Below are 26,761 nucleotides of genomic sequence, written 5' to 3' on the forward strand. Positions count from 1 at the left end.
GCAGTCCTTTTGAAAGGCCACCGAGGCCCTTGGTAAAGGTATAACCTTGCTTGCAGTGGAGATCCCAGGATATTGGAGGATAGCAGGAAGCATGGAATGCAGTACTGCCCCTATGCACATTGGTGAAGGGCCATCTAACGGTGCATAGTCAACTACTGTCTTACTTAGGTTTTTACTGCTGTAAACAGACACCATGACCAAGGCAACTCTTAATTGGGGCTGGCTTACAGGTTCAGAGGTACAGTCCATCCTCATCAAGGAGGGAACATGGCAGCATCTGGGCAGGCATGGTGCAGGAGCAGCTGAGAGTTTTACATCTTCATCTGGAGGCTGCTAGGAAAATGCAGACTTCCAGGCAGCTAGGACAAGGGTCTTAAAGCCCATGCCCTCAGTGACACACCTCCTCCAACAAGGTTACGCTTCCTAATAGTGCCACTCCCAGGCAAAGCATAAACCATCGTACATGCTGTGGATGCAAAGTCGGAGAAGTGGAGCTGCCGAAGCCCTTTGGTGCCACGGTCAAGAGTGAGTCCCGGATGTCGGGCGCTGAGCTGCCAGGTTTTGGAATGACACTGCTGGACTTTGGTTTTACTTTGGGGTTTTCAGGAGCCCAAACTTAAAAGAGACTGCAATTTTAAAGAGAATCTGAACTTTTAAGTGATGGGAATTTATTTAAAAACAACAAAACAAAACAAAACTATACGACTTTTAAGGCTGTACTGTATTTTATACCATGATATTAACAAAAGATCTTGGGGACAAACAAGAAGGGAAAGGTTACAGTTTAAAGTGCTGCGTCAAAGCTGACAAGGAATAGGCTGTTACTGCTTCAGCTGCCAGCTTGACAGAGTTGACAAAGCAACAGAAAACAAACCACAACACAGAACTTTTACTTAAGCCTTTCTTCTAGGTTCTGAAAACTCTCCCGATAACCCATCTGGCAGGCTGTCCTCACAGTTACATCCTGCGATTCTCCCTTTAAAATAAAATTGCCCATATCAAAGCCCACAGAGGGCCCCAAACTACTCAAATGTGAGTATTTACCCATTGCTCTTAAATTTGAGAGTATCCCTGGGCTTTTATTTAATCTGCTTACTGTGGGAATACAATGCTTCTTTCTAACAGAGACAATTTACCAAAAGTCATTTTTTGAAAAGCCATAATTGACAAAGCTCTTTATGAGCTGTCCGTCCGTCCATCTGTCCATCCGTCCATCCACCCAATCCATCCTTACGTATTGCAGATCCTATTTATGGTTAACTCATAGTGAAATCAACTAAGCAAGTGGTCTGGGAGGTTTGCCAGCTGGCCCAGTCAAGAATCCTGGTCTTGTTCCCACAGCTTTTCCTCATGAATTCTTCAATCACATTATCTGTCCACCTCCTGCTCATTTATTTACCAACTGGACCCTGTTTTGCTTTTGTGGGGTTTCCTATTAGCAGGACTGTGAACTTTTTATTTTTCTTTTTCTTAATCAGATGAGAGAGTTTAGTAATGACTTAAGTTCCAGGTTACTAATATTCATTAAAATAATTTAAGCCTTCAAATAAAAACATCATTTGTGCAGTAAAAGTCAGTAGCATTGCTTCCAAATAGTTTTTTTTTTTTTTTTTAATGGCAGTTCATATTGTGCCCAGCTTAGATAATTTCCGGGATTTAGAGTGATTTGTTTTGATAAATTCACCTTGGTTGCTAAGAGAGAAGGGCTCGCACATGTTAAATAATACCATGCTTGTTTAAGCAACTGTTAATTATAAAGATGAGTGGATGTGCCTACAGTTGCAATAGAAGAGATTAGCATGAATCAAAGGCCACTTCTTTGTTTTTGAGGAGCAGGTAACTCTTTTTGATAAGTGGAATGGAAGAGAAGCCGTATCTGGAGAGGTAGTACACTCGGGGTCCACAGCACACACATTTTGTTTGGTCTCCAAATATCTTAAGGAAAAAAAAAACCCACTACATTCACATACAATTCCTGATCGCCGTTGTTAAATGAGGTCTCTCAGTCACCGGCTTATAGAGAAGGCAGGCAACTTCGTGGAAACAGAGAACATGTTCTTCAAATCAAAACAGTCCACACCAACGCCTGACTGGATTCACATATATCTGGGACCTCAAGCCAGGTGAGGTCACTTTAACGTATGTTACAACTGTATTTTTCTGGATTGACTGGTTAGAACAATGCTTTGACACACCTAGTCTGACTATATTGCCATGCATCCGTTGAGCAAGCATTGGGCAAGCTATGGTTCAAAAAGATATTACCATTTTATTGTTGCTGAGCACTGCCGGAAGTGGAGGGGTGTTCAGGCTGTCTATCCCGTCATGGAAAAAAAAAAGGTGAGAAGGCTGGCCTGGATCTGAATAGGTCCTTCCTTGGAAAGCTTTAGCAGTTGCTCATGGTGCCTGCAGAATAGTGCGACAAAGGACAACCCCACTCTTTGACCTCTCTGATGTTTAGCTAACCCAAGTGTCACTTAGATGACTAAATAAAGCCTGCCGTGTTCAAGGTCTTTATGTTTGAAAGCGAGGCAACCCAGCATCTCTGCACTGGGTGGCAGGAATTATTGGTGATCACGTTGAGTATCACGCAGATGGGCCCCACAACCGTCCCATGTATTTGAGAACCATGTATCTGAGGAGAGACATGTAACAGGTGGTCTTGTAAGGTAGCAGATTTCAGCTCAGGGCTGGCTACCCAGGCTCAAGTTCTTGTGCGCTAAGAGGATTAAGCTGACAATCGAATCAGCCTGCTTCAATAAACGAACTATGAGGAAGAACTCGAGCAAGCCAAGAGTTCAGAGAAGTCATGTTAAAATACACCCGCGACATCAAGTACCCGAGAAGCCGTAGCAGAAGTGCGTTCACATATTGACGGCATGCGACAATTTCAAAACCAAATCAAACAGAAAAAAATCCTCTCTCCCAGTGAAGTTTACTTTTTCATCTTAACAGTTGGGAAGTTAGGAAAACACACCTACATAACAACTGCTTATTACTAAAAGAGCACCAAAAAAAAAAAAAAATCCCATATTCGATGCTACTCTCTAATTTGGATACTTTTTTTTTTTTTTAACCAGTGACATCCAACAGATCTTTCTGTGACGGTGGTTTGGCTCCATCCAGGCTACAAAATAAATACTCTAACCACCAGCCACATCGATATTTAATATTAGAGATGAGGTTAGTGTGACCTGGGAACTCAACTCTGAATTGGATTTCATTCTCACTTATTGAAATTAAACCATGCTGGTCAGGCTGCTGACCTGGCCAGGAAGACTCACCTACAGTCAACTGATTAAGGAAAGAAAGGGACTCAGAAAGAGAACGTGCGTGGAAGCCACCGCCATCTCTTTGAAAGCCTCCCTGTAATGAAGGACACCATGTTTGGAACTGCACAGGATAAAAAAAAAAAAATACTAGGTCTGCTTTTCAAGAACATTAAGACACACCACATTCAGATAATTTGAAGTGGCACGATTAAATAAAATTAAACGCTGCGAAGTTTTAAGCCAGCAGTCAGCTTTTTTCAATCCTCCGTACATGTTTTCTACTAAGTACACTTACTTCATTGTTCTAACATTTATGCCATTTTTCTATGTGAGGTGATCATATAAAACAAAATTAAGTCATTAAGCAACAGAGCATAGCTATGGGTACAACAGACTGGGCAGTTCCTACCATCCACTGACGTGGTGTGCAGGGACAGTGACTTTCAGCAAGGTTGACAGTGTCTCAATGGTAACGTTATAAAGACGAATGTTACCTGAAGACACTCTGAAAGACACTTTTATAGTAGTGACCACACGAATGGGTACAAGTCAGCCAGACCCAGAAGCGGATCTGAAACTGTGATGGTTTGTATATGTTTGTGCCAGGTAGTGGCACTATGAGGGGGTGTGACCTTGTTGGAGTAGGTGTGTCACTGTGGGTGTGGGCTTTCACACCCTTGTCCTTGCTGCCTGGAAGCCAGTGTTCTGCTAGAAGCCTTCGGATGAAGGTGTAGAACTCTCAGCTCCTCCTGCACCATGCCTGCCTGGATGCTGCCATGTTACCACCTTAATGATATTGGATGGAACCTCTGAACCTGTAAGCCAGACGCAATTAAATGATGTCCTTCAAAGAGTTGCTTTGGTCATGGTGCCTGCTCACAGCAGCAAGACCCTAACTAAGACAGAAACTAAGATGAACCGTGGTTCGGCTCCTCAGTCACTGTCTCCCCAGACAACGTTTGGACTGAGAAACTGATTTGCTTACAGGTAAGAGAGACAAAGTGACCTCAGACTACCATAAAACATACAACTCCGTATCTTTGCTGACATTTGAACCACAGACCCTCATGTTCCAGGAAAGTAATTTTAAGTGTTTTGTAACATCCTTCAATCACGCTGTTGAAAGCTAAAACTATAACCTGTGTTTCAGACCAACTCAAGCACACGCATGTGACATTTTGGCAGCAGACAATTCAGCTTCCCTTTACTTTGCTCCCAGTCATATAAATATTTCTTTTTATATTATTTCTCAATGAAGGTGAACACAGGAACCTATTCATGTCGGAGCAGTAACCTTCTGATATATATTTTATCTTCGGTGGAATAACCACATGTACGTGGTGGCTCTCTGTCATAACTACCTCACCATAATTCTAGTGTAAATTGAGCTAAATGAATAGGTTAGAAAACTACGGAAACCAACTGTTTGCCCAATGAAACAAGAACGAGTTTTAAATGACAGAGTACATGGCATCAATTCAGTAGCGTGGGAAGACATTAGAGCACATGATAAGCCTACCTTTGGGGCCTACAGCTTCTGGGAGTTTAAGCTGCATCACGGCAGGACATTAGGAAGGCAAGTGAAGGAAGGCAGTTTCAGTACCGCTAAACCAGAAACTAACCACACAGTTCTCCAGAAGACGCTTGCACTTTAAGAATGCTGAAGTGTTAAAGAGTCACCCACTGACAAGAAAGAATGCTCCTAATGTAGCAAATGAGAATACTGGATGGTAATGGCGTGGGCACTAACTTTTCTTTAAAGTACAATTCCCCTCCCCACATGCCTTCGCCCCAGAAAACTCAGCAGTAGAAACACAGATTAGTAAACACATTGGGTGATTATGAACCCCTTGACTCCTTTTGCTTTCTGTATTTTGACTATTTTGTTTGAGGAAAATAAAGCCGCTTACATTTTCAGTAGGAAAGATTCGAAACACCACGGAAATTTCCGCAGAGAAATATAATTTAGTCTGAATATGATCCCCAGCGTTCCTTAGTTCAAGACAAATTAGGCTTAGGTTCTGTGCCATGTTTCAATCGACTAAGTAAACCAAGAAAGCTGGAGGCACTGGAAGTAACAGACACATTCACAAAGCATAGTAAAACTTTCCTGACTGCTTTCTTTGCTGACATTGCATCTAGCAGAACATTTAACTTCAAGGGAATAGAGGCGACCCCATTCCCCATAAAAGTAAAATCATAACCCAAACAGAGTTTTATTCACCTGTCAATCCTTCGTGGAGAACCAAGAAATACGAGGGGCACCTGGGAAAAGTTGCTAAGTGAACAAAGCATACATGGATGCTTTCGGCTTAAAACCACCAACACTCCTGGCCCTGCAGCAGGAGGAGGGGGGTGGGGGGGGACAGATGCAGAGGTGGAACACCTAGGACAGAAAGGCCAACTTCTCAGCTCTCCAAACTTCGACATCCACAGAACATGAAGCTACGGTGTTAACGGAAGAGGGGCCCTAGTAACCCAGTAACAGCAATGGCTAGGGGAAAACGGACTCCTTCAGCCCAAATCACTCTGTTAGCACTTCGTCATATACTACGCTCTCCTACTTAACTCACACACCAGACCCATCACTTCTCCTCAGCCCTAGCTAGCACGGCTTTCTCCTCATGATCTTATTCACCATTCTTCCTCATTTAACACATACTGCAAGGGCTCAGCAATTACCATTCAAGGAGGAGAGATCCATAGCATTTAGGACACAGGGCATGAAGAGACCAAGGCATAAATAAGACTAACACAGGACGAAGGGAATGGAGTCTAGAGTTACTTTGGAGGGGGAATGAGAGGCAGGGGTGAGCAGTTAAGAAGGCTCCTAGAATCCTGGGTTTGGTAGTACAAGGGCATCTATCTATCTATCTATCTATCTATCTATCTATCTATCTATCTATCTATCTATCCATCCATCCATCCATCCATCCATCACATCATCCATCCATCCATCATCTATCCATCCATCTCAGTTATAGAAGAGGTTGCCAAGTTGCCTTAGGAGGACAGCAAGTTCAGTCAGCTTCATTTAATGGAAGTTCAAGGCCTGCCTGAAAAAATTAGTGAGACCTCGCCTGGAACAAACCGACCACCCAACAAACCAACCAACCAAAAACCACTAAAAAACAAGGGGTGGGATACAGTTCAGCAATAGAACACTTACCTGGCCCAAGTCAGGTTTAGTTCCAACACTTAAAAAAAAGGACCAGGCATGTGGTGGGGAATGGGGTATAAGAAGAATACTCTCTATGCAATAGTGATAAAAACTGCATGGTATTGGTACAGAGACAGACAGATAGACCAATGGAACAGAATTGAAGACCCAGAAATGAACCCACACACTTATGGGCACTTGATTTTTGACAAAGGAGCCAAAACCATCCAATGGAAAAAAGATAGCATTTTCAGCAAATGGTGCTGGTTCAACTGGAGGTCAGCATGTAGAAGAATGCAGATCGATCCATGCTTATCACCCTGTACAAAGCTTAAGTCCAAGTGGATCAAGGACCTCCACATCAAACCAGACACACTCAAACTAATAGAAGAAAAACTAGGGAAGCATCTGGAACACATGGGCACTGGAAAAAAATTTCCTGAACAAAACACCAATGGCTTACGCTCTAAGATCAAGAATCGACAAATGGGATCTCATAAAACTACAAAGCTTCTGTAAGGCAAAGGACACTGTGGTTAGGACAAATCGGCAACCAACAGATTGGGAAAAGATCTTTACCAATCCTACAACAGATAGAGGCCTTATATCCAAAATATACAAAGAACTCAAGAAGTTAGACCGCAGGGAGACAAATAACCCTATTAAAAAATGGGGTTCAAAGCTAAACAAAGAATTCACAGCTGAGGAATGCCGAATGGCTGAGAAACACCTAAAGAAATGTTCAACATCTTTAGTCATAAGGGAAATGCAAATCAAAACAACCCTGAGATTTCACCTCACACCAGTGAGAATGGCTAAGATCAAAAACTCAGGTGACAGCAGATGCTGGCGAGGATGTGGAGAAAGAGGAACACTCCTCCATTGTTGGTGGGATTGCAGACTGGTACAACCATTCTGGAAATCCGTCTGGAGGTTCCTCAGAAAATTGGACATTGAACTGCCTGAGGATCCAGCTATACCTCTCTTGGGCATATACCCAAAAGATGCCACAACATATAAAAAAGTCATGTGCTCCACTATGTTCATCGCAGCCTTATTTATAATAGCCAGAAGCTGGAAAGAACCCAGATGCCCTTCAACAGAGGAATGGATAAAGAAAATGTGGTACACCTACACAATGGAATATTACTCAGCTATCAAAAACAATGACCTTATGAAATTCGTAGGCAAATGGTTGGAACTGGAAAATATCATCCTGAGTGAGCTAACCCAATCACAGAAAAACACACATGGTATGCACTCATTGATAAGTGGCTATTAGCCCAAATGCTTGAATTACCCTAGATGCCTAGAACAAACGAAACTCAAGACGGATGATCAAAATGTGAATCCTTCACTCCTTCTTTAAAAGGGGAACAAGAATACCCTTGGCAGGGAATAGAGAGGCAAAGATTAAAACAGACACAGAACGAACACCCATTCAGAGCCTGCCCCACATGTGGCCCATACATATACAGCCACCCAATTAGACAAGATGGATGAAGCAAAGAAGTGCAGGCCGACAGGAGCCGGATGTAGATCTCTCCCGAGAGACACAGCCAGAATACAGCAAACACAGAGGCGAATGCCAGCAGCAATCCACTGAACTGAGAATAGGACCCCCGTTGAAGGAATTAAAGAACTGGAAGAGCTTGAAGGGGCTCGAGACCCCATATGTACAACAATGCCAAGCAACCAGAGCTTCCAGGGACTAAGCCACTACCTAAAGACTATACATGGACTGACCCTGGACTCTGACTTCATAGGTAGCAATGAATATCCTAGTAAGAGCACCAGTGGAAGGGGAAGCCCTGGGTCCTGCTAAGACTGAACCCCCAGTGAACTAGACTGGTGGGGGGAGGGCGGCAATGGGGGGAGGGTTGGGAGGGGAACACCCATAAGGAAGGGGAGGGGGGAGGGGGATGTTTTCCCGGAAACCGGGAAAGGGAATAACACTTGAAATGTATATAAGAAATACTCAATAAAAAATAAAAAAAAAGAGAAAGAAAGAAAAAAAAAGAATACTCTCTATGAAATTCTCAGAATTAATTAAAGAGGCTAATCAAGTCTAGCATGCTACATCCAAGAGCTAAGAGCTTGACCCGGAAGAAATGGCAAGAGCAGGCTCACTGGTCATACTGAGGGAGACGCCTCGGTGTCAGTGTAGTGGTGAGCGAGAGAGGAAATAAATGGTTTCTGAAGGAAAACCCACGGAGTAATGCCCTGACGGAGGAGCAGTGGTAGAGAAGTGGAGCGGAAGTGAGAGGCCGGCTTCCGGCCTGCAGCTGACTTGCCTTTGCAAATGAGAGGTACGGCTGAGAGAGCACAGCCCAAACTCTTCATTTCCTGTCCTCATTTTCCTCAGAGGCCATGATTCTGTGCATGTAATACGGAAATCACCTTTTGATCCTGGGTGGTTGGCTTTTATCTACGATCTGCGAAAAGTTGTTCATGATTTCAACCAGGACGCCTGTATCTTCGGCTGGAAGTAATTATGTCCCAGGTATTGAGTACTTTCAACTTAGATTTACTATTTCTGTACGTCTCATAACACATTTCACTCCTGGCTACTGGGATGAATCAACTACGATTTTGAGCTAGAGAGTCATTTTATGCATGTTATTAATAATTGTAATAATATTAACAGGATGCTCTGGGGTGCATGGTCCACGTGCTCGTTTTGATCACAGATTTCAACGCAGTCAAGATCAAATGTGCAGTGAGTGCCCACCTGTCTGTGGCTGCATCCAGACTCAGTGTTTGCCTGTGTCACAGGAACCTAAAAGAGTGTTCTGAGACAGCCTGCTCAAACGCACCTTTTATACTTCTAGTTGACTAAGATAACTAGACACGACTGTTAGTGCTAGCTGTACTGTGCTATTATTCTGAAGGGAAGATAAAGCTCTTTGGTTGTATTAGTTAAGACTCACTGCTGTGAGTAGATTCCAGAAAGACCTTATGTAATTTGGTAAATACAGCAACGTTTCCTTGTGGGTCAGTTTAGAAGGGAAGTCTTAAAGGCAATTCTCTAAGTTCTTCTGACATGGCCTTAGTAGGGATAGAATGACAACGTTCCTGCCCCTGGGACAGGGCCAGCATGTGTGGGTGTAGGGCTTGTTTGTGTAATAACATACTTACTTTCACGGTCCTCCTTCAAGAAATGCCCTCCCAGTTAACGTTAATGATGCCCATGATAAGCCGAGATATAGTGAGTCCAGGAGGCAAAGGTGTGGCTAATGTTTTAGCAAAATGGTAAATGCTAGGACCTTCAGGTCAGCCTTAACTAAAAACATGAGTTTGAAAATACAAAATTTCTCAACTATGCAAAAATAGAAGGATGCAATATGAATTGTATAAGGGGTTTCACAGATCTAAAGAAACAGAGGCAGCTACACTATGAGCCAGCTTGTCAGAAAGATACAAAGACAGGCAGATTCCTGAGCTCAAGGTCAACCTGGGAGAGAGGGAATTTAGTGTGGTAGAAATGGTAATTTCAGGACAAGGTTCCACCTAGCTGGTTTATACTGTTTAACAGAGGCAGGCAGATCTTTGAATTCTTCTGCAATGTTAAAAAGAAAATGTGTGCTTGCTGTCTCCTAAGAATTAAGGGGCTGGGGTCACCGGATACTGATTCACAGGACAACCAAAGGGAAATCTGGAGTAAATGACTGAATTGATATGTAAAATAAAAAGATTGGGCTTATGATATGCAAGAGATGAGCTATCTAGAGAACTTTTTTTTTTAGAATAGCTAGAAAGAACTACTTGGAGAAGTGTCTCGAGTAGAACAGAGAGAGAGAGCAGATCAGAGGGAAAGCAGTCTCCAGCAGAGCAGAGGCCATCAAAGCTAAGACCCACGATCTGATTTCGAGCCCTTTGTTTTACTGCTCCCAGACACCAGAACCCGTCCAAGCCGAGGCTGGTCCTTGGCATTCTTCCCTGTTAATTCACCAATTAAATACTTATCCATGCTTCTGCTAGTCCTTCTGTGATGGCTGAACATTCCCTGGTCGTTATGGTATCACATGGGGAAAGAAAATGGAACAGGAGGCAAACACACCATCACTGAGGCCCTGCGGCAGTAGGGTGGAAAGATTTCCATGAAGGAGAGGGTGTGAGGGAAGGTTAATGCTGAGACTGGGGCAATGATACACACACCTTTCATCCCAGTAGGGGGGAAGCAGAGGCAGGTGCCATCAGGCCTGCCAAACCTACATAGCAAAGTCCTGCCCCGAAACAAGAGCAAAGAATAAAACAGAAAGGGAGGCATGGCAAACAGTCCGCTCATCTGAAGGAACTTTTTTGTTTCTGTGAGACAGGGTACGGGTCTGTGTCTTAGGCTGGTCTCAAACACACCACAGTCTTCCCACTTCCGACTGCTGTGTTTGGAAAAATCGTCTTCACGAGCCACAAAGCTCACCTGAGAAATTTAACTTTTTAAAATGACTTTGACCGCACAGTCTTTTTGTGAAGTCATTCCTGCGTCATCCTGCAAGGTGTATAAATCTTTACCCTCTCCGTGCTTCGTCTCCAACCGCAGACGGGAGGGAGGATTCCCGTCCAAAATGACATATGGCGCAGAATAATTTACGTTCAGACATGCGGTCTCAGGTGCCCACAGATTACATAAGTGAAGATGTCTAAAATTAGCTGCAAGTACAGGCAGTCGGAGGGGAGGGAGAGAAACAGAAGGCAATCTGCTAGATACGTACGTCGAATGTACAAGGTCACAAAAAAGACCAGGGGTGAGGCTAGATGGGCTTGGGCAAAACACGCCAATGTAGTTTTACCAAACAAAACGAATGCAACGCGGTGGGAAGCAGCCTGTGGGACCAATTAGAGGCACGGGGAAAACCCGACGGGGAGTGACACTCAATAAGGAGTACCACTCAGTATCACAGAAAGGAATCTCCATCACGGGGAAGGTGCCACTGCCCTGTCAGAGGGTGTGGTCTATGGTTAATGCGGTGCGACTCTAAGGAAAGTCTAAGACACATCCTTTGCCCGGTGGCTGCAGCTGTATTAGCACTGGCCTCAGAGACCTACCTGGGTCCAAGCTCCTGTGTGTCTTTTTACTGTGTGACTGGAGGGCGACTCCACTCATTTGGGTCCCCTTCATTTTATCACACACAGATAAAGATAAAATTATTTCTGCTTGGCTAAGATGGATGAAATCTACATGTTTGCTACAACTGCTAGACCCACTTAAGAACAGTTCATAACATTAAAGGTTTCCGATTTCCCCACTTTTTTTCTTTTTTTTGGCTGCAGCTTATAACGGAGTGGGAGGAGGTGTTACTCATTTCCTGTTGCGGACGTAGATGAGCATGAACCTCTCCACACACTGAGCGAAGAGTGCAGATGAGGAACTTGCCCGTCTCAGGGCGGCTCGGGATTCCCACCTGCTGGTCTAGCTCTGGACTGTCTATCACCGTGTACTTGAAATGGTTTTGTTTGCAGACGAGAGTGGAAAGTGAGTTTCACTGGCGATGAGCTGAAATTACAGGATGTTTCCAAAGAAAAGCTGCTGCAATTAGAAAGGCTTGTCTGAACTGAACCCCGTGTGGGCGGGGCTAGGTTCAAATTCTTACCCCTGACCCACTTACAGTAGCCTATTTTCGTAAACTTTTCTCCTCAGTCTCAGTTATTTAAAAGTCTACGTTAAGCTTTAAAGTTTGGGTCACCCACGGATGTTGGTCATGGTTATTTATTGAGATTTGATGTGGGCCTATATAACAGTTTCCTGAACTATAAAGAGTGGGTATTTGTCATGTAAAAAGAAGTTGGGGGTAAGGGACATGGCTGTGTCCCATAAAGTGCTTACGAGAAGTGTTTGAACACTATTGTAAAAGCTAGGCTTGGTGGCGTGGTCCTGAGACCTGGCACTGGAGAGGCAGACATGAGAAGCCCATGTCCCACTGGTCGGTCAGTACAGCTAGTCAGTGAGCTCCACGTAACAGTATCCTCAGGGAAAGTACATTCAGTGAAAGGTCCTATCAAGGTCCTATCTCCAAAAATCAAAAATAAGGTAGAGAGAGACTGAGGAAAGCCCTGGGTCTCAACCCTTAGCCTGTACCTGCCTACATGTGTAACCCAACGTGTACAGACACATGGCCGGAAAGAAGCTGAGTTGGAAGTCTGGGGTTGATAGCTCTCCTCCTTGTGCAGAAAGACCCAAGCATTTGTTTATTTCTGCTTTACTTCGCTTGACGCATAGTTCCCAATCTCAGGCTTATGTCACAAGCTGGGAAGGCTGGGGTTACTCCAGCCATTACTTACTTATTCCGGAATAGAAGAGAAAGGCCTCTGTCAACATTGCCTCCCGTGTGGGAAGGGAGCTTTCTCTTAGTTCACCGAGCCATCTCCTGTCCTTCCGGTCATCACGTTTGAGAGTTGCTGCTCTGCATAAGATCCATGTTCTACGAAGGTACAGTGTGTACTGAGGAGGCAGTAATAAGATTGGCTATACAAATACTTTCCCCTCCCAACGTTACAGGTTGTGTCACACGGAAGGCAAAACTTTTCATTATAGTCGACAGCAATTGGTGCTCAGATCAATCTTCCCGCATTGGGGTGGAAGTCCCTAGAATAATGGTTGCTTTGTGAAGACCAGAATGCAGCCATCCTTGAAGTGGGCTTGTCAAAAAGCTGTCAAGGATTTTCAATTTTTCTTTTTCTTTTTTCAGCCTAGCTCAGTCCATAAAACATCATAATTAATCGAACTCCCAAGGAGGAGTGCCCCAGAAATTTATTATTGGGTGAGAACAAATGAAATTAAACCTAAGTAATTTGGTGGTATATTTTAAGCTTGGGACTATTCCCTGGTTTCTCTCTCTGCCTCTGTTCAGGAGACACTAATGGCTCCCCTCTCCCTTGGTATCTCTTCAGAGATGGTCAGCCGCCAAGATGGTCATCAGCCACTTTTGAGGCCAATTTTTTTTTTCAGGGATTAAAAAAAAAAAAAAGCAGTTAAGAGGGAAAGATCACCGAAAGTTCAGAGACAGCAGTAGGCTTTACACTGAGATGAACTAAAAAATGGCATTTTAAGTTGATCTTTTAAACGTGTACTTGTTTTGGTTTTACGTGTATGGGCTTTTGCCTGCAAGTATGTGTGTGTCCTGTGTGTGTGCCTGGTGCCCACGGAGGCTAGAACACAGCCTCAGGTCCCCTAGAGTTGGAGTTTGAGATGGTTGCGAGGCATCTTGCAGGTGTGGGCAATCAAAAACCTGCACTCTCTGGCTTTCTGGTTGAGTAACTTAAGCTCTCGTCCCTATGGTGAACAATGGTTAGGTAAGTAAACCAGCAAGCAGCAAGGGCTCTGAAGGGCTCTCCAGACCGTTTTTACTTGACTCTAATACACGGTGTGGCCACTACGGGATGGGACCAAGAGGAAGAGGCAGTGGTCAGCCGAAGTTCGTTGTTTCCCAGTCCCGAGCAGTCGATCTGTCTGAGCAGAAAGATGCTGGCATTCAGAATAGGGTATGGAGTAAGAACAGAAGACCTTCATCAATAAACACCACTTGTGGCTTTTAAGTGGAGACAAGGACTTTATACCAACCAGTGATGAAACAAAGATGGTAGAAAACCTCAGGACGGAGGAGCGGTAAAGGCAGTCATGGGGCTCGCCTATGCTTTATAGGAGAAAATACACCTTTTCCTGTTAGAAAGATTCTAACGGAATTTACCTGTTTCCATGAAACAAGAAGAAATTAGGGAGAATTGAGACTACATGGAGGAGCCATACACACGCTCAAGCCAGCCTTGATGGAAACCAAACTGCTTTAGTTATCTAACAGCTGTATCTGTCGCTGTAAGAGAGAAAGCTTAAGTTACTTATCTGGGAAGCAGAGTAGCCACTGCGGATCACTCCCAAGACTGTTGTCGCCTTTTGTACATTATGGCTGTTTCACTGCAGGCCCCGAAGACCTGGCTTCAGGTCAGAGCATCTACCACAGTAAACTAGACGCCCGTCAGTGTACTAATCACTAAGACTGTATGCTAAACCTCAGAGTGCCTTAGGACTAGATCAGGCCCTAGGCCTCTGCTTGTGCACCTGTCTCCTTAGCTTACGAGTGCATAAGTCGTCCTGCTGGTGAGTTACGGGCTACGAATGCCACCCTTGGGGACAGTTAATGACCGAAGCCCTTGGAATACATTTTTAGGTTTCTGAAGAACAGGACCACACTTTGGAAACCTAAAAGTCTTGTCAGTACCCACCTTCCTTTTTAAATACTGTGAAACCACAGGAAAAAAGAGAACTCAGAGCCACGCCCAGAAACAGAGTTGCTCGTAAGATCGGCCTGTGTGAGGTCCGTTCCCTTTCATCCTTTGTCTTCGTTGCAGAAATACATGCAAGCTCGTGGCTCTCAAACAAGAGGCTCATTATCACGAGGCCAGCGCTCACTCGTGTAAACAATCTAAGTACACAAAATGGCGTTTTATTCCAAATGTGTGAACTAAAACCTGGCCCAACTGTAGTGGTCCTCCCCCACTTGGGCTCTTTGCAGAAAAAAAGAAAGAGAAAAAAGGGGAAAAAAAAACTGGTTGAGAGAAAATGTACAATTTCACAGTTAACAGCATCATCACCATGCTCCAGACAAAACCATACTAAACCAGGGATGTTCTATTCAAATGCCCATCTTACCTCCCTGTTATAGAAAGAAAACTACAATACCTCAAGACACCAACAAAGGTGAAGAATTACAGACCCCATCTTCACTTTTTCCCCACTGATTTTAAAAACATGTGGAATGTGTATGTGTGTGTGTGGAGTGTGCCACAACTCACACACGGTGGTTGGAGGACAACTTGAGGGAGCTGGTTCTTTCCTTCCACCCTGTGAGATCCAGGAATTAAACTCAGGTCCTGAGGCATGGCCTTAAGTGTCTTTCTCTGAATTAAAGCCATCTTGCCAACCCTCCACTGATTTCCTCTACTTTTTTTTTTTTTTTTAACAAGACCTGGTTGGGTCTTGATATAAAAACTGACATTGGTGGAAATCTTTTCCCCATCTTCCCACAGCAATATGACAACATTAAACTAAACAAATGCTTATAACAAACATCTCATCAGTGCAGTAAAAATGGAAATAGATTTGAGAGCAAGTAACTGACACTCTACACAAACTGAGAAGGCTTTTAAACTCCACCTTTGAAACACACAGAGGATGAAACAGTTCTAATCCAGGTTGAGAACCGTTTTTGTCCTTTGGACTAATAGACAACTATTATTTCAGAAACACAGGACTAGGGTCGTGTTTACACATCAAGAGCTAAAATGCTCACACGCTGTTAAAAGGCCTCTTCAGAAAGCTAGGAAAGTAACTGTGAGAACCGGGGTCTCTGTAGTAAAATCTGTTATGGCACGATGGTTCACTTATCAGAAGCACCAACTACGGAAACCTGGCTGAACCAAAACCCAATTGGGATTCGGGAGGGGGAGGAACTCCCAGCATCTATCCCACAATTAACTACCTACTGACAGTAGATCAATGGGATTGAGGTCACAACCACAAGAACTACATGGCCTAGCTTCAAAGCCCAGGATTATCAATTAACTAGTGATGTCCCTTCAAAGTGGACTTCTTAGGTCTCTTGGGTTCCATTCCATCACATTCAAACCAGCAGTAACAGCGGGCATCCCAGAGCTATTTTGAATGACGATAATCCAGTAAGACGCTTAGTGCCATGCTTGGCACAGATGTGCTCCCAGCAAACATTTGCCTGGAGTATAACAACAGCCTGATGTCACCACACCAGCAACGGGGAGCAGGTCACCCGCCAGGCCTCAGTTTCTTCCACAGAAAACAGAGGCTGCAGTTGATCACTTCTGATGCCTCTGCCCTTCTAAAATGTAAACTTCTAGGAGGTGTCAGAACACACAGGGCAAACTGTGTTTCTGAAGAGCGGAAGTGTGCCCCCTCACTGCAGCCCGGAGAGCACGAACATCAACTCCACACAAAAATCATACTTCCAAGTCATGCTTTTAAAACTACCTGTAATCACGACATTTACTAAAGCCAAAGTTACAAGCATTCTACTTAGCCCACAGAAATTTCACGGTGCTCCAAGGCACACTATTTAGAAGCTACGTTTCTGAGTAACAAGTCCTAACAGGAATGCCAAAGTCTTTGATCATGGTACATGAGTGAATGTGTTTAGCAATAGGGATATTTTGTACCTAACAGGAAAAAAAAAGACCGTGAAAATCTTTAAAGACAAAATGAAATGTTTTGAAAATAAGACCTCAAGCATCTAGATATTTCAAAATACCAAGTATCTAGTAAGGTCTTCCTTCACTGACACCTTAGTTATAAACAGATTTTATTTTGGGGGGAATTTTAAGATTTCTCTTTAGTGTGATTCACAGATACCCCCAAAAATTTGAGGCTTCACTGTGACAGTGTGAAAAGTAAGGTTACACCCCATGTTTCTTGGAAACAAGAAACTAGTACCCAGGGCCCAATTAACTGGTACCCCACCTTCAACAAAAGGTTTAATTTCCAAAGAGTTTTCTTTTATACATTCTAACAATTCTCACCGGTATTAAGAAAATTTAAAAGTCCTTTTTTTTTTTTTAAGATTACTAAAAGTAAAGGCAGCTAATTAAAATTTATATAAAAGACTTAAGAGAAATTTAAAAAGTTAATTAAAATTCACCATATGATGGGAAAATAGAGACTAAGTTAGGTGGAAAGGAATGAAATTACATCTGCCCATGTAAACGGTCATGTTGATTCTTAATACCAGAGAGAGAGAGAGAGACTGACTAAAAATATGTTTACCAGACAATACCTGCATTTACTTCATATTAGTCAGAGTGTGCTTAACATTGTGTTTTAGAGACAAAAGTTTTCCTCGATTCATAACTATGTTAACTCTGACTTCATTTCCAGAAAACCTTAGCAGATCCTCACATTGCCACAATCTCTAGGCTTTCAAACAATTTCAGTGTTACTTTCAAGCATCTCGGCGTAATCAAGCATCTCGGCGTAAGTTGTACGAAGTACATGGTATGCAGTTAAAACCGCAGTATCCTTACCCTCGAGATTTAGCTCAAAGCAAATGTGGCAGAAGGAGAGTGTGTCTTTGTCTGTTCCCAGTTTACAAACACTGCAAATGTTGTCATCATTCAAATCAATGTTTACAAACTGCTCCTCTTCGTTCATAGTGCCCCTATGAGGAAAGAGAAAAAGGCAAGTTACACAACAGCAAGCAAGAACTTGCTTATGGCCTGCAGTACCGACAAAAAACCAAAAAAGGAGGCGTTTGCAACAGCCCCATCAGGCAAGCATCGCCATGCTTGGGAATTATAGCATCACAGTTTTACTGCGAAAAAAACACAGGAACATAAAAAGGGCTGCCCATAGCAGACACTAGTCGCCCGGGTTGCGCCGGCAGACACTGGGTCTGTCAACCAACTTCAGGCCGGTCGCCGTGGCCAGAAGGAGCCGCTGGGACGCGGCTTTGCCAACTTCTGGGGAGCGCCTGGAGGCGTTCCGCTAACTCGGTTACCCGGCTCCCGGGCTCCCCAGCGGAAAGACGCACGTGGGGACGGGGACACCCGGGAAGGGTCCGCTCACGTCGGAGACTCCGCAGCCACGGACCGGAGGGTCCCGAGGACTCCACTCGAGGATCGTGGGCTGTCGGCGCGGCGTGGGATCCGCCTCGTCTGTCCGTCCGTCCGTCCGTCCGTCCGTCCGTCCCGGCACCGGTCCGACGCACTAGAGCGGCTCAGAGAAGGACCTTTACCGTCCGGCTCCGCGGGACGCTGTTCGCGCGCCACGATCCGCACTATTGTTTCCGCCGCCGCCGCAGCGCAGACGGCATCGCGCTCCGCCCCGCCCCGGCCGCCTGCGCCACCCCGAGCCGCCCACGGGGAGAGCGGCCGGGCCAGCCCACCCGGGACCCCACGTGCCCACCCCGCCACGAGGAGTGCGGCCACCCTCCGCCCTCCTGCGCTCGCTCTGCGACCCCCTCCCCTGTGCGAACTCTCCACCCCTTCGCCTCCGCGGCGAGCATCTCGCGCCCCTCCGCGTGGCGCACATGGACCCGTCCGACCCGCCTCCCTCCAGCCCCTGCAAACTCTAGGCACTCGCGGTTTGCAGGAGTGGGCCCACGGCAAATGCTGGGGGTGTGGTGTGGTGTGGTGTGGTGGGGGTGGGGATGGGGTGGGGGTAGGGGTGAGGGAGAAAGGCACACACACGAGTGGGGAACGGATTGCTTCGAAACTAGGAGCCTGAACCACGTCCTATCTCTGAACTCCAGTTTCATGTTGGCTGACTTCCTGAATGAGATAAAGTTGATAATTCAGTTATCCCGATTTAGGTATAATCCTAGAAGCAGAGCGTCTTTTCGTTCTGATTGTGTCTTGATGAGGCGCCCCTCACCACGACGTGGTACATCCCATGCTCATCCTCCAGGCTCCGCCTCTTGTTTTTATGTCCACCCATTCCTTAAACTTTTTTAGTATGTAAATATACTTTCATCCTCTGCTGACTCCTTAAGCCCTGCCTAGGCCACAGGTCTACGCAATGCTTTCAGTTACGTTTGCTGTAGTAAGTAGTCTTTCTCAACAGCCCACAGAAGAAAAACAGGAAACTCTCATCTTGCACTTCGGTGGTGACTAACCCTTTATCGCAGTTTCTTAGAAACAAAAACTGGAGCTTGAACTCAAGGCTGCGGAAGCAAAAGCTCTAATCAACGTCTCAGAAAGGTCATCTATGCCCATGCTACTGAAGTGTGGTAGATGACTCAAAGACTCCGTGTGGCATTATTACAGAGGCAGAGTCCCTAAATCAGTACCTTGCTCCGAGCAAGACCCCCAGATTCCATTGGACCTGAAGTATCTCAGTGAGTGAAGTGTTTGTTATGGCAAACCTGGTAACCTGAGCTCTATTCTGACTGAGTCCACAAAGCTGTCCTCACTCACCATGACACATGTCCCCCCTAATAATAATAACAATAATAAATATTTTAAAGATCCCAGGCCCCTGTGCACTTTAAAATCTGGGGTGTGCTAGGTATCTTGCCTTTGGATTCTACTCACCTATTTAATAAAAGTGATTTTTAAAAAGTGTGCATGCGCATGTTTGTGCATGTGGTGGTGTATGATGCGTGTATGCTCATACCCTGGCGTGTGTGTGGAGGCAACTTCAGATGTCTGTCCTCATTTTTTATCTTGTTTGAGAAAGGGTCTCTTTGCTGTTCATGGCTGTGTCGTCCAGGCAAGCTGGCCAGCGGGTTTCTAATGATCTAGTGAATTCATACCTGCTAGGGCTTAAGATGAGCTCCCCATATGTTCATGATCTGAAGGCTTATGGGCCTTTTCAGTTGGTACTGTTTTAGGGGCCATGAAAACTTCTGGAGGTAGAGCCCAGTGAGTAGAAATGGATTACTGGGAGTGTGTCTTTGAAAATTATCAGCCTGGTCTCTAGTGCTGGCTGCCTTCTGCTTCCTACTCTTCCAGTATGTAAAACACCCACTGCCACCTGCATTCACACCAGCTTCCAAGAGGTGCGCCACCTCCCTGTTCCTTCCCTGCCATGGGATGAGCTGAAATTCTTCTGAAGTCCTGAGACCAAATAAACCTACATTGTTTTAGGTCTGGTGCTTTTGCTACTGTGATACAAAAATCATGAATACAACGATTTCTCTTTGAAAATGGAAGGGGGGTTTTTCTGTTGTTGCGAAGAGTATCTCTGAAAGGAAACCATCACAGGGCAGGTTTGAAAACTGACCAGACACTGCAGAAGAAAAGATCTGTGCTCAGAAGGAAGAGTACAGAGAGGAAACACAGGACAAAACACAGAGTGTTAGCAATCTCAGATATGACAGCACTCAAGCTAACACACATGTATGACTGCAGTACTGCGGTAGGAATAGATTTGATGAAAAGTATCAGCCATGTCCAGGAGGCTCAACAAACGTGAAGCTGGACAAAAGAACCCTAACCACATGATCAAATGAAAAATAAAAAGGAAGAGAGAAAAGTCATCAAATCAACTGATAAAAGAGATGTATTTAAGGAGAAGGAGTTGAGAGACTGATACTGGCTTCTCATTAGAAATCATACAAACCCGAAAAACCTGGAATAAAGGCCTTCAGAGGTGGAAACAGAGCTGGGCTCCTAAAATTCTGTCAAAAAAACAATTGGTAGAATCCCAGAGATGTAAGTCAACATTAGGGATTGTCTTAGTCAGGGTTCTCTAGAGTCACAGAACTTAATGGGTAGTCTCCATATTGTAAGGGAATTTGTTGATGACTTAGAGTCTGTAGTCCAACTCCCCAACAATGGTCAGCAGCAGCTGCGAATGGAAGAACAAGGATCTAGCAGTGGCTCAGTCCTGCAAGGCAGGCAGGCGAAGAAGAGAGAGAGAGAATCTTCCTTCTTCCAATGTCCTTACGTAGGTCTCCAGCAGGTGTACCACCACGCCTGGATCTGGCACTTGTTTTGTCCCAGATGACCTTGAACTCCCAGATGACCTTGAACTCAGAGATCTTCTTGCCTTAGTCTCCTGGGATGTATAGCCACTATGCCTCAAGATCTCCATGCCATGATCCAGGTCAGAAACTTGTATCTCCTACCTCAAGCTCAGGATCACAGGTGAGTGTTCCAATTCTTGATTATAGTTCATCCTTGACAACCAGGAATAGCCTCTGCAGGGATCTCGGGCCCAGTTTGTGAAGAACTACATTTAGCCAATAACCTGAAAAACTTGGGAAACTCATTTCAGCATCCTACAGACATCTTAATTTTAGCCTCAGTGGACCCAAAACAGCATTCAACTAAACCACACTATACTGGATTTCTTACCCACTGTCTCCATCAGTGTTCTATTGCTGCAAAGAGACACTATGACCACAGCAACTCTTATAAAAGAGAGGATTTAATCGGGGCTGACTTATAGTTTCTAAGATTTAGTTCATTATCAAATTGCGGGGAACATGGCAGTACCCTGGCAATGGATCAGTAGCTGAGAGTTCTACATCTGGATATGCAGACAGCAGGAAGAGTGGGCCAATGGGTTCGGGTTTGGGCTTTCGAAAACCTCAAAGCCCACCTCCAGTAACACACTTCCTCCCTCAAGGCCACGCCTCTTAACCCTTTCAAATAGTGCCACTCCCTGGTAGCCAAGCATTCAAATCTATGAGCCAGTGGGAGAAATTGTTACTGAAACCACACCTATCCATCTATGAAATAATAAATTGATACAGCCTTAGGCCATTAAACATGCCTTAATTTGCTATGCCAGTTTTATGAAATCGATGTACTGAATATATACAATTTTAGGAAAGTTTGGACTTTGTTTCGAGGTTATTTTAGTGGTATTCTGCTTGATTCTCTCCAAACTTGGTTTGAAACTCGGTTTGTATCTGCATCTAGAGTTCCTTTGTCCTGCCCTTAGAAAATGGCTTTCTTGGGTCTCTATCAGATGTTATGATGCTTAAGAGAGACTCTGTACCCCAGCTGACTAAAACTCAAACAACTCACATTCCTGTGAGCTCTAGTAGATGTTTGACTTACAGTCTCTAGTAGTTATTCTTTCTCTATTGGATAAGTTTCCCCAAGCTTCTTGGGGTCTCACCCTACACACGTTCAGCTTCATCTTCAGTCAAAGACTTACAGAAAAATTTGAAATGCTGTCTATGTGTGGCTCTCCCTTTGTAACACTGTGTATTACAAATTCCAGCCACATCACCACCACCACCACCACCACCACCACCACCACCACCACCACCACCATCACCAAACTCAATCTTTTCCTCCTTACTGCAGCATGGCCTGTCCTTATGCAGTTTGAAAATATCTCTAGGCAAAGAACCAGGGGCACTGTGTGCCTCATCCCATTTGCCTTCCTGTCTATTAAAAACTCCACACTGTATGATCCATGTTCCAGCCTTTAAAAATAGGCGTTTTGTGTACGGTGGCCAGCTTTCTTTTACGGGCTATTCTGGCCATCCTTATCTCATCCTGGCTGGAATCCTTGGTTATTATGTCTGCAGATTTTCCGTCCAGCTTCTCAGTGTATTCTTCAAAGAGGTTTTGGAGACAAATGCTGATGGCATCCTCCTCTAGAAACTCATGATGGCTTTGTGCCTTTCTCCTAACACGAGCACTTTAATCTATTTAGCAGTTAGACAGTTACACGTTGATTTCCTGTTTTTCATTAAAAAGTTTATTCATTAATTTAATAGTTATTTTCTGCTTTAAGTAATAAAATTGATTGAGAATACCTGGGCTGGTGGGAATCTCCTTCCATTCTGAGGGAGTTTCTGGAACAACACTGTAAAAATCACTGAGTAACCGCACTGCCTCGCCTCCATCCCTGACATTATAGGGAGAAGAAAGCGAGTCCCTCCAAAAGGGTTGGTCTTCAGTTCTTCATAATTCAAGAGGCAGGCTCTGAGGGACCTGAATGGCTACCTGTTCATGTAGTCCTTTCAAAACTAGTAATTTGGAAAGATAGCTCCATTGGATAAAGACCTTGCAGCTCAAACGTGTTTGAATTCTTAGAACCCACATAAAACCCAGGCTTGGTAACACGGGCCTGGGATCATTCTGTGGCAAGATGGGAGGCAGACATAGGAGAATTCCTGGAAGCTCACGTATCAGCTGTTCTGCTGTATGTGGTGAGAGTGAACAAGAGATAGGGTGGACAGCAAGGATCAAAGTGTCCTTTGACCTGCATAATGTGTGCGTGTGCACACACACACACACACACACACACACACAACACACACACACACACACACACGCACACACAAACACAAGGATAATAAACCTAATAAACTCTTCAATTTAGTGACTCACTGAAGTATGCAAGAACTGTATTATAAACAAAGATTATTTCCATATTATGCTTGATCTAAAATAGACATTACTGTGAATTGGGGTTTTGAATAGCTCCAAATCATATGATAGATAAGGAACAAAAATCCACATTAACAGTACCCGAGTCAAGTTCTTCTGTGTGTCTCTGAGCAAGCTCACTGGAGCCAACCACTCACAGCTGTTGTTGTTGTCAAGACTGCCTGCTCAGGCTCATCTCTAGTTAGGCACCAGGAAAAAGAAAAGAAGCAGAAGGGGTGGGAAAGGTCTGAGAGTAAGTAACACATTTCACTTCATCCAGGATGCAATACATTTCCTAAGAGACCATAGCAGATTTTTGTTTATATATAATCTTCACTGATAACAGGTTTGAGAAAAATAGATCTTTTTTTTTTCCTGGACTCTATGACAAAAAACAAGAAAAAAAAAAAGATATGTAAATAAGCCAGCAATGGTCACTAGAGAGGATTAACTTTCTTTCCTGAAAATGTCTTCTATCTGGGTGACAGTAGAAAACCATCCCCATGCTTCAGTAAAATCGAACACACACAGATTCCTTCTACTAACATGAAGATATTCCTCCCATGTTCCTGATTTCATATTCTGCTCACCTTCAGTAACAAATGATTGTTTACAGGGTCCCACTTTTAACGTAAAGAACTTAAAACACTCAACATGTCCATCCCTAAATGGACGTCTGTGCTCGGTAGTTTTTTGTCAACTTGACAGAAACTAGAATCGTTTGAGAGACAGGAACTTTGATTGAGGGAATGTTGCTATAAGACCAGGCTGTTAGCAAGCTTGGGACACATTTTCTTAATTAGTGATTGATGGGTGGCACCATCCCTAGGCTGGTAGTCTTGGCTTCTATAAACATGCAGGCTGAGTAAGACACAAGGAGCAAGCCGGTAAGCAGCACCCTTTATGGCCTTTGCATCAGCTCCTGCCTCCAGGTTCCTGTCCTGTTTGAGTTTCTGTCCTGACTTCCTTTGATGATAAACAGTGATGTGAAAGTGTAATCCAAACAAATCCGTTCTTAACCAGCTTTCTTTTGGTCATGATGTTTTATCATAGCAATAGTAACCCTAAGGAACACAATCTCCTTGCTTTTCTTTGTAAACTATCTCATTTTTCTCCTATAGGAAGATTGACACCTGCAGCCCCAACCTTTCTGGTAAAAACTGTGGAACTTACCCTGCAAAATAAGTCACACTTTATTTTTATCTCTTCATCCCCTCTCTAGTTCCTGTAACCCTATAGTTCACTATAATGGTTTGAATGCAGTGTTTTGTCCCTGTGAGATATTAACGCATTGTAAATGTGATTCTGTGGGCTATCTTAAGTTCATGTGTGGTGTCAACATCTTGAGAAATACTTCCTAAAGATTATCTACTGGTGCAAGGGAGATGAGAGATTTAGAACAGTCAAGTGTCCAGCCACAGTGTTAAGTTATAGTGGAACCACTTAATGACAGATACATCACAGACGTCTGCCAAAGAAACACTGCCTTGTGCTTTGTTGTGCTGAAGCCACACTGATTGCAACAGCTGGATGTTAAGCTCACGAGCCGACTCCTGAATCTATTATTTGGGCTACTACTTAATTCTCTAGGCTCAGAAGCGGGGTAAAATTTGATCTCTTGACATCACAAATGTCTCCGGAGGAAGGTGGTGGTTGTTACCAGAGGAAGGGAGCTGGATTAAACATAGGTTGTGGGCTGGAGAGATGACAGAGGTGATGACAAGTGTGTGATGTACAAGCAGGAGGTGCTGAGTTCAGATCTCCAGACGTGATGTCAAAGGCTGGGTTATGGAGGCTCACACTTGTCCTCACTGGGCTGAGGTGGACAGAAATAGGCAGATCCCTGAAGCTCATTGGCTAGCTAGCCTAGGTGAATCAATGAACTGGTTCATTGGTTCAGAGAGACTCGAGATTAAAAAAAAGGTGGAGATCAATCAAGGAAAGATACCCTATGTCAACATCTGCCTTCCATAATATACACACAAAAACATGTACAGCTTCACACATGCACCTTCATTAACCAATACACATACCAGGCAAACTGTCAGAAACCCCAACCCCAACACCACCACTACCAAACAAACAAACAAAACCAAGACACAAATTCTAAAAAAAGACGAAAAAGAATCAGTGTACACCAGTACTTTTTACACTGCTCAACTGTAAACATTGTCTATGAGAATTATGTTTCTCACTTGTATTTAGCACTCATTTAACACCTTAAAATCTGCTTTGTACCATTGAAGTTAGGCTTCACCACATTTAATATAAAATGCCTAATGACAGTGACTCAGAAAGATAGGATTTTAATTTATTTCCTGGCATTTTCTGGATGTGGATGGCCTGATCCACGAAGTCTTCAGTCATGGATGGTGCCTCTAGTTTTCTCTCTGCCACCTCTAAGGTGTGGAGCTCATTTTGTGGTAATGAGTAGGAGGCTGGGAAGAGACCACAAAGAACACATGGCTGCTGTCTTTTTAGTTCGTAACTCAAGCCAGCATGTAGATATTCTGTTTACGCTAAAGCTGCACTGAAAGGGGACATTGAGAACCATGTCTTTCTTCCAGATGCCCATGTGTCTACCAAAATCATGGCTATTTGACCAGGACAAACATATAGGCTTCTTCACTGCTCAATAAAATTTTTGACTGAATGCATCACATGTTATACATTAAAATTGACCGATAAAGACTGAAGAACAAATCTCTTATCTTAGGCCTAGTACCAGCTTAAAAATGTGTTTGAGGATAAAGTATGTATTTAAACCTCTTTTCTTTTTTAATAAACAGGACATCAGTAACCATTTGTTTGGGGGTGCTTTTTAATTTCCACTCAAATTGAACTGTGGTGGGGTTCTTTCCATTTTGTCAATCCCTTTTCTAAATGCCAGATCCTTCTAAAGTGCTGCTCAATTGGAACCCTTAGTGCTAAAGAAAATATCACTCTTAAAATTATGACTTTTCTTAATTTTAGGCAAGAATCCCACTTCAAAAGTTTGGATTACAAATATTTGCTTTAAAGGGATTTGTTGACATTATGTGTCAGCTGTGTGCTGATTCATTGTCTTCTAAGAACACAGCGAGCCTAGTCTGTGGATAAATTCTTTGTGGGCATTTCTGAAGAATCCTGGGAGTTAACTACCAAGATACTGATTTTTTCCCTATTAGACTAAATCTAGTTATTCTTAATGAACATAGTTCTCATCATAAAAATCAAGATAATTAGAGGAAAGTGTAATTTGGTGTCTGAAGTTAGAGGACATTATGTTTTGCAATACTTTACCAGAGGATTACTTTTATAGCCCATGATATAAATATAAAACATCTGGGTGTGAAATACTTATGCAAGAAATTGAAATCCAGATATATTTTAGACTGTACCAATGGTAGGCACATTGAGTTAGGTATAAAATTGAACGGTTCATTGGGATGAAAAGTTTGTGGCTGAGAGACATAGCATTGAGGACAAGTGAGAAAGA

At 43.8% G+C, this 26,761-nt stretch overlaps 1 protein-coding gene across 4 annotated transcripts in view; it reads right to left on the reverse strand.

Moving 5' to 3' along the window:
- C11h21orf91 (similar to human chromosome 21 open reading frame 91) overlaps window positions 1–18,399 on the reverse strand; it is a 33,259-nt gene extending 14,860 nt beyond the window's left edge. Inside the window, exons 1-3 of one of the 4 annotated variants that reach the window (XM_039088457.2) lie at window positions 18,014–18,028; window positions 17,473–17,606; window positions 12,712–12,851 (exon numbers count right to left, since the gene is read on the reverse strand). In XM_039088457.2, the coding sequence (XP_038944385.1) occupies window positions 12,712–12,748 (37 nt within the window). In that variant the 5' untranslated portion in view covers window positions 12,749–12,851; window positions 17,473–17,606; window positions 18,014–18,028. 4 annotated transcript variants of the gene reach the window in all.
- Between the last annotated feature and the right edge of the window lie 8,362 nt (window positions 18,400–26,761).

The sequence above is a fragment of the Rattus norvegicus genome, chromosome 11 (genome assembly GCF_036323735.1).
Source record: "Rattus norvegicus strain BN/NHsdMcwi chromosome 11, GRCr8, whole genome shotgun sequence".
Taxonomy (NCBI): Eukaryota; Metazoa; Chordata; class Mammalia; order Rodentia; family Muridae; genus Rattus; species Rattus norvegicus.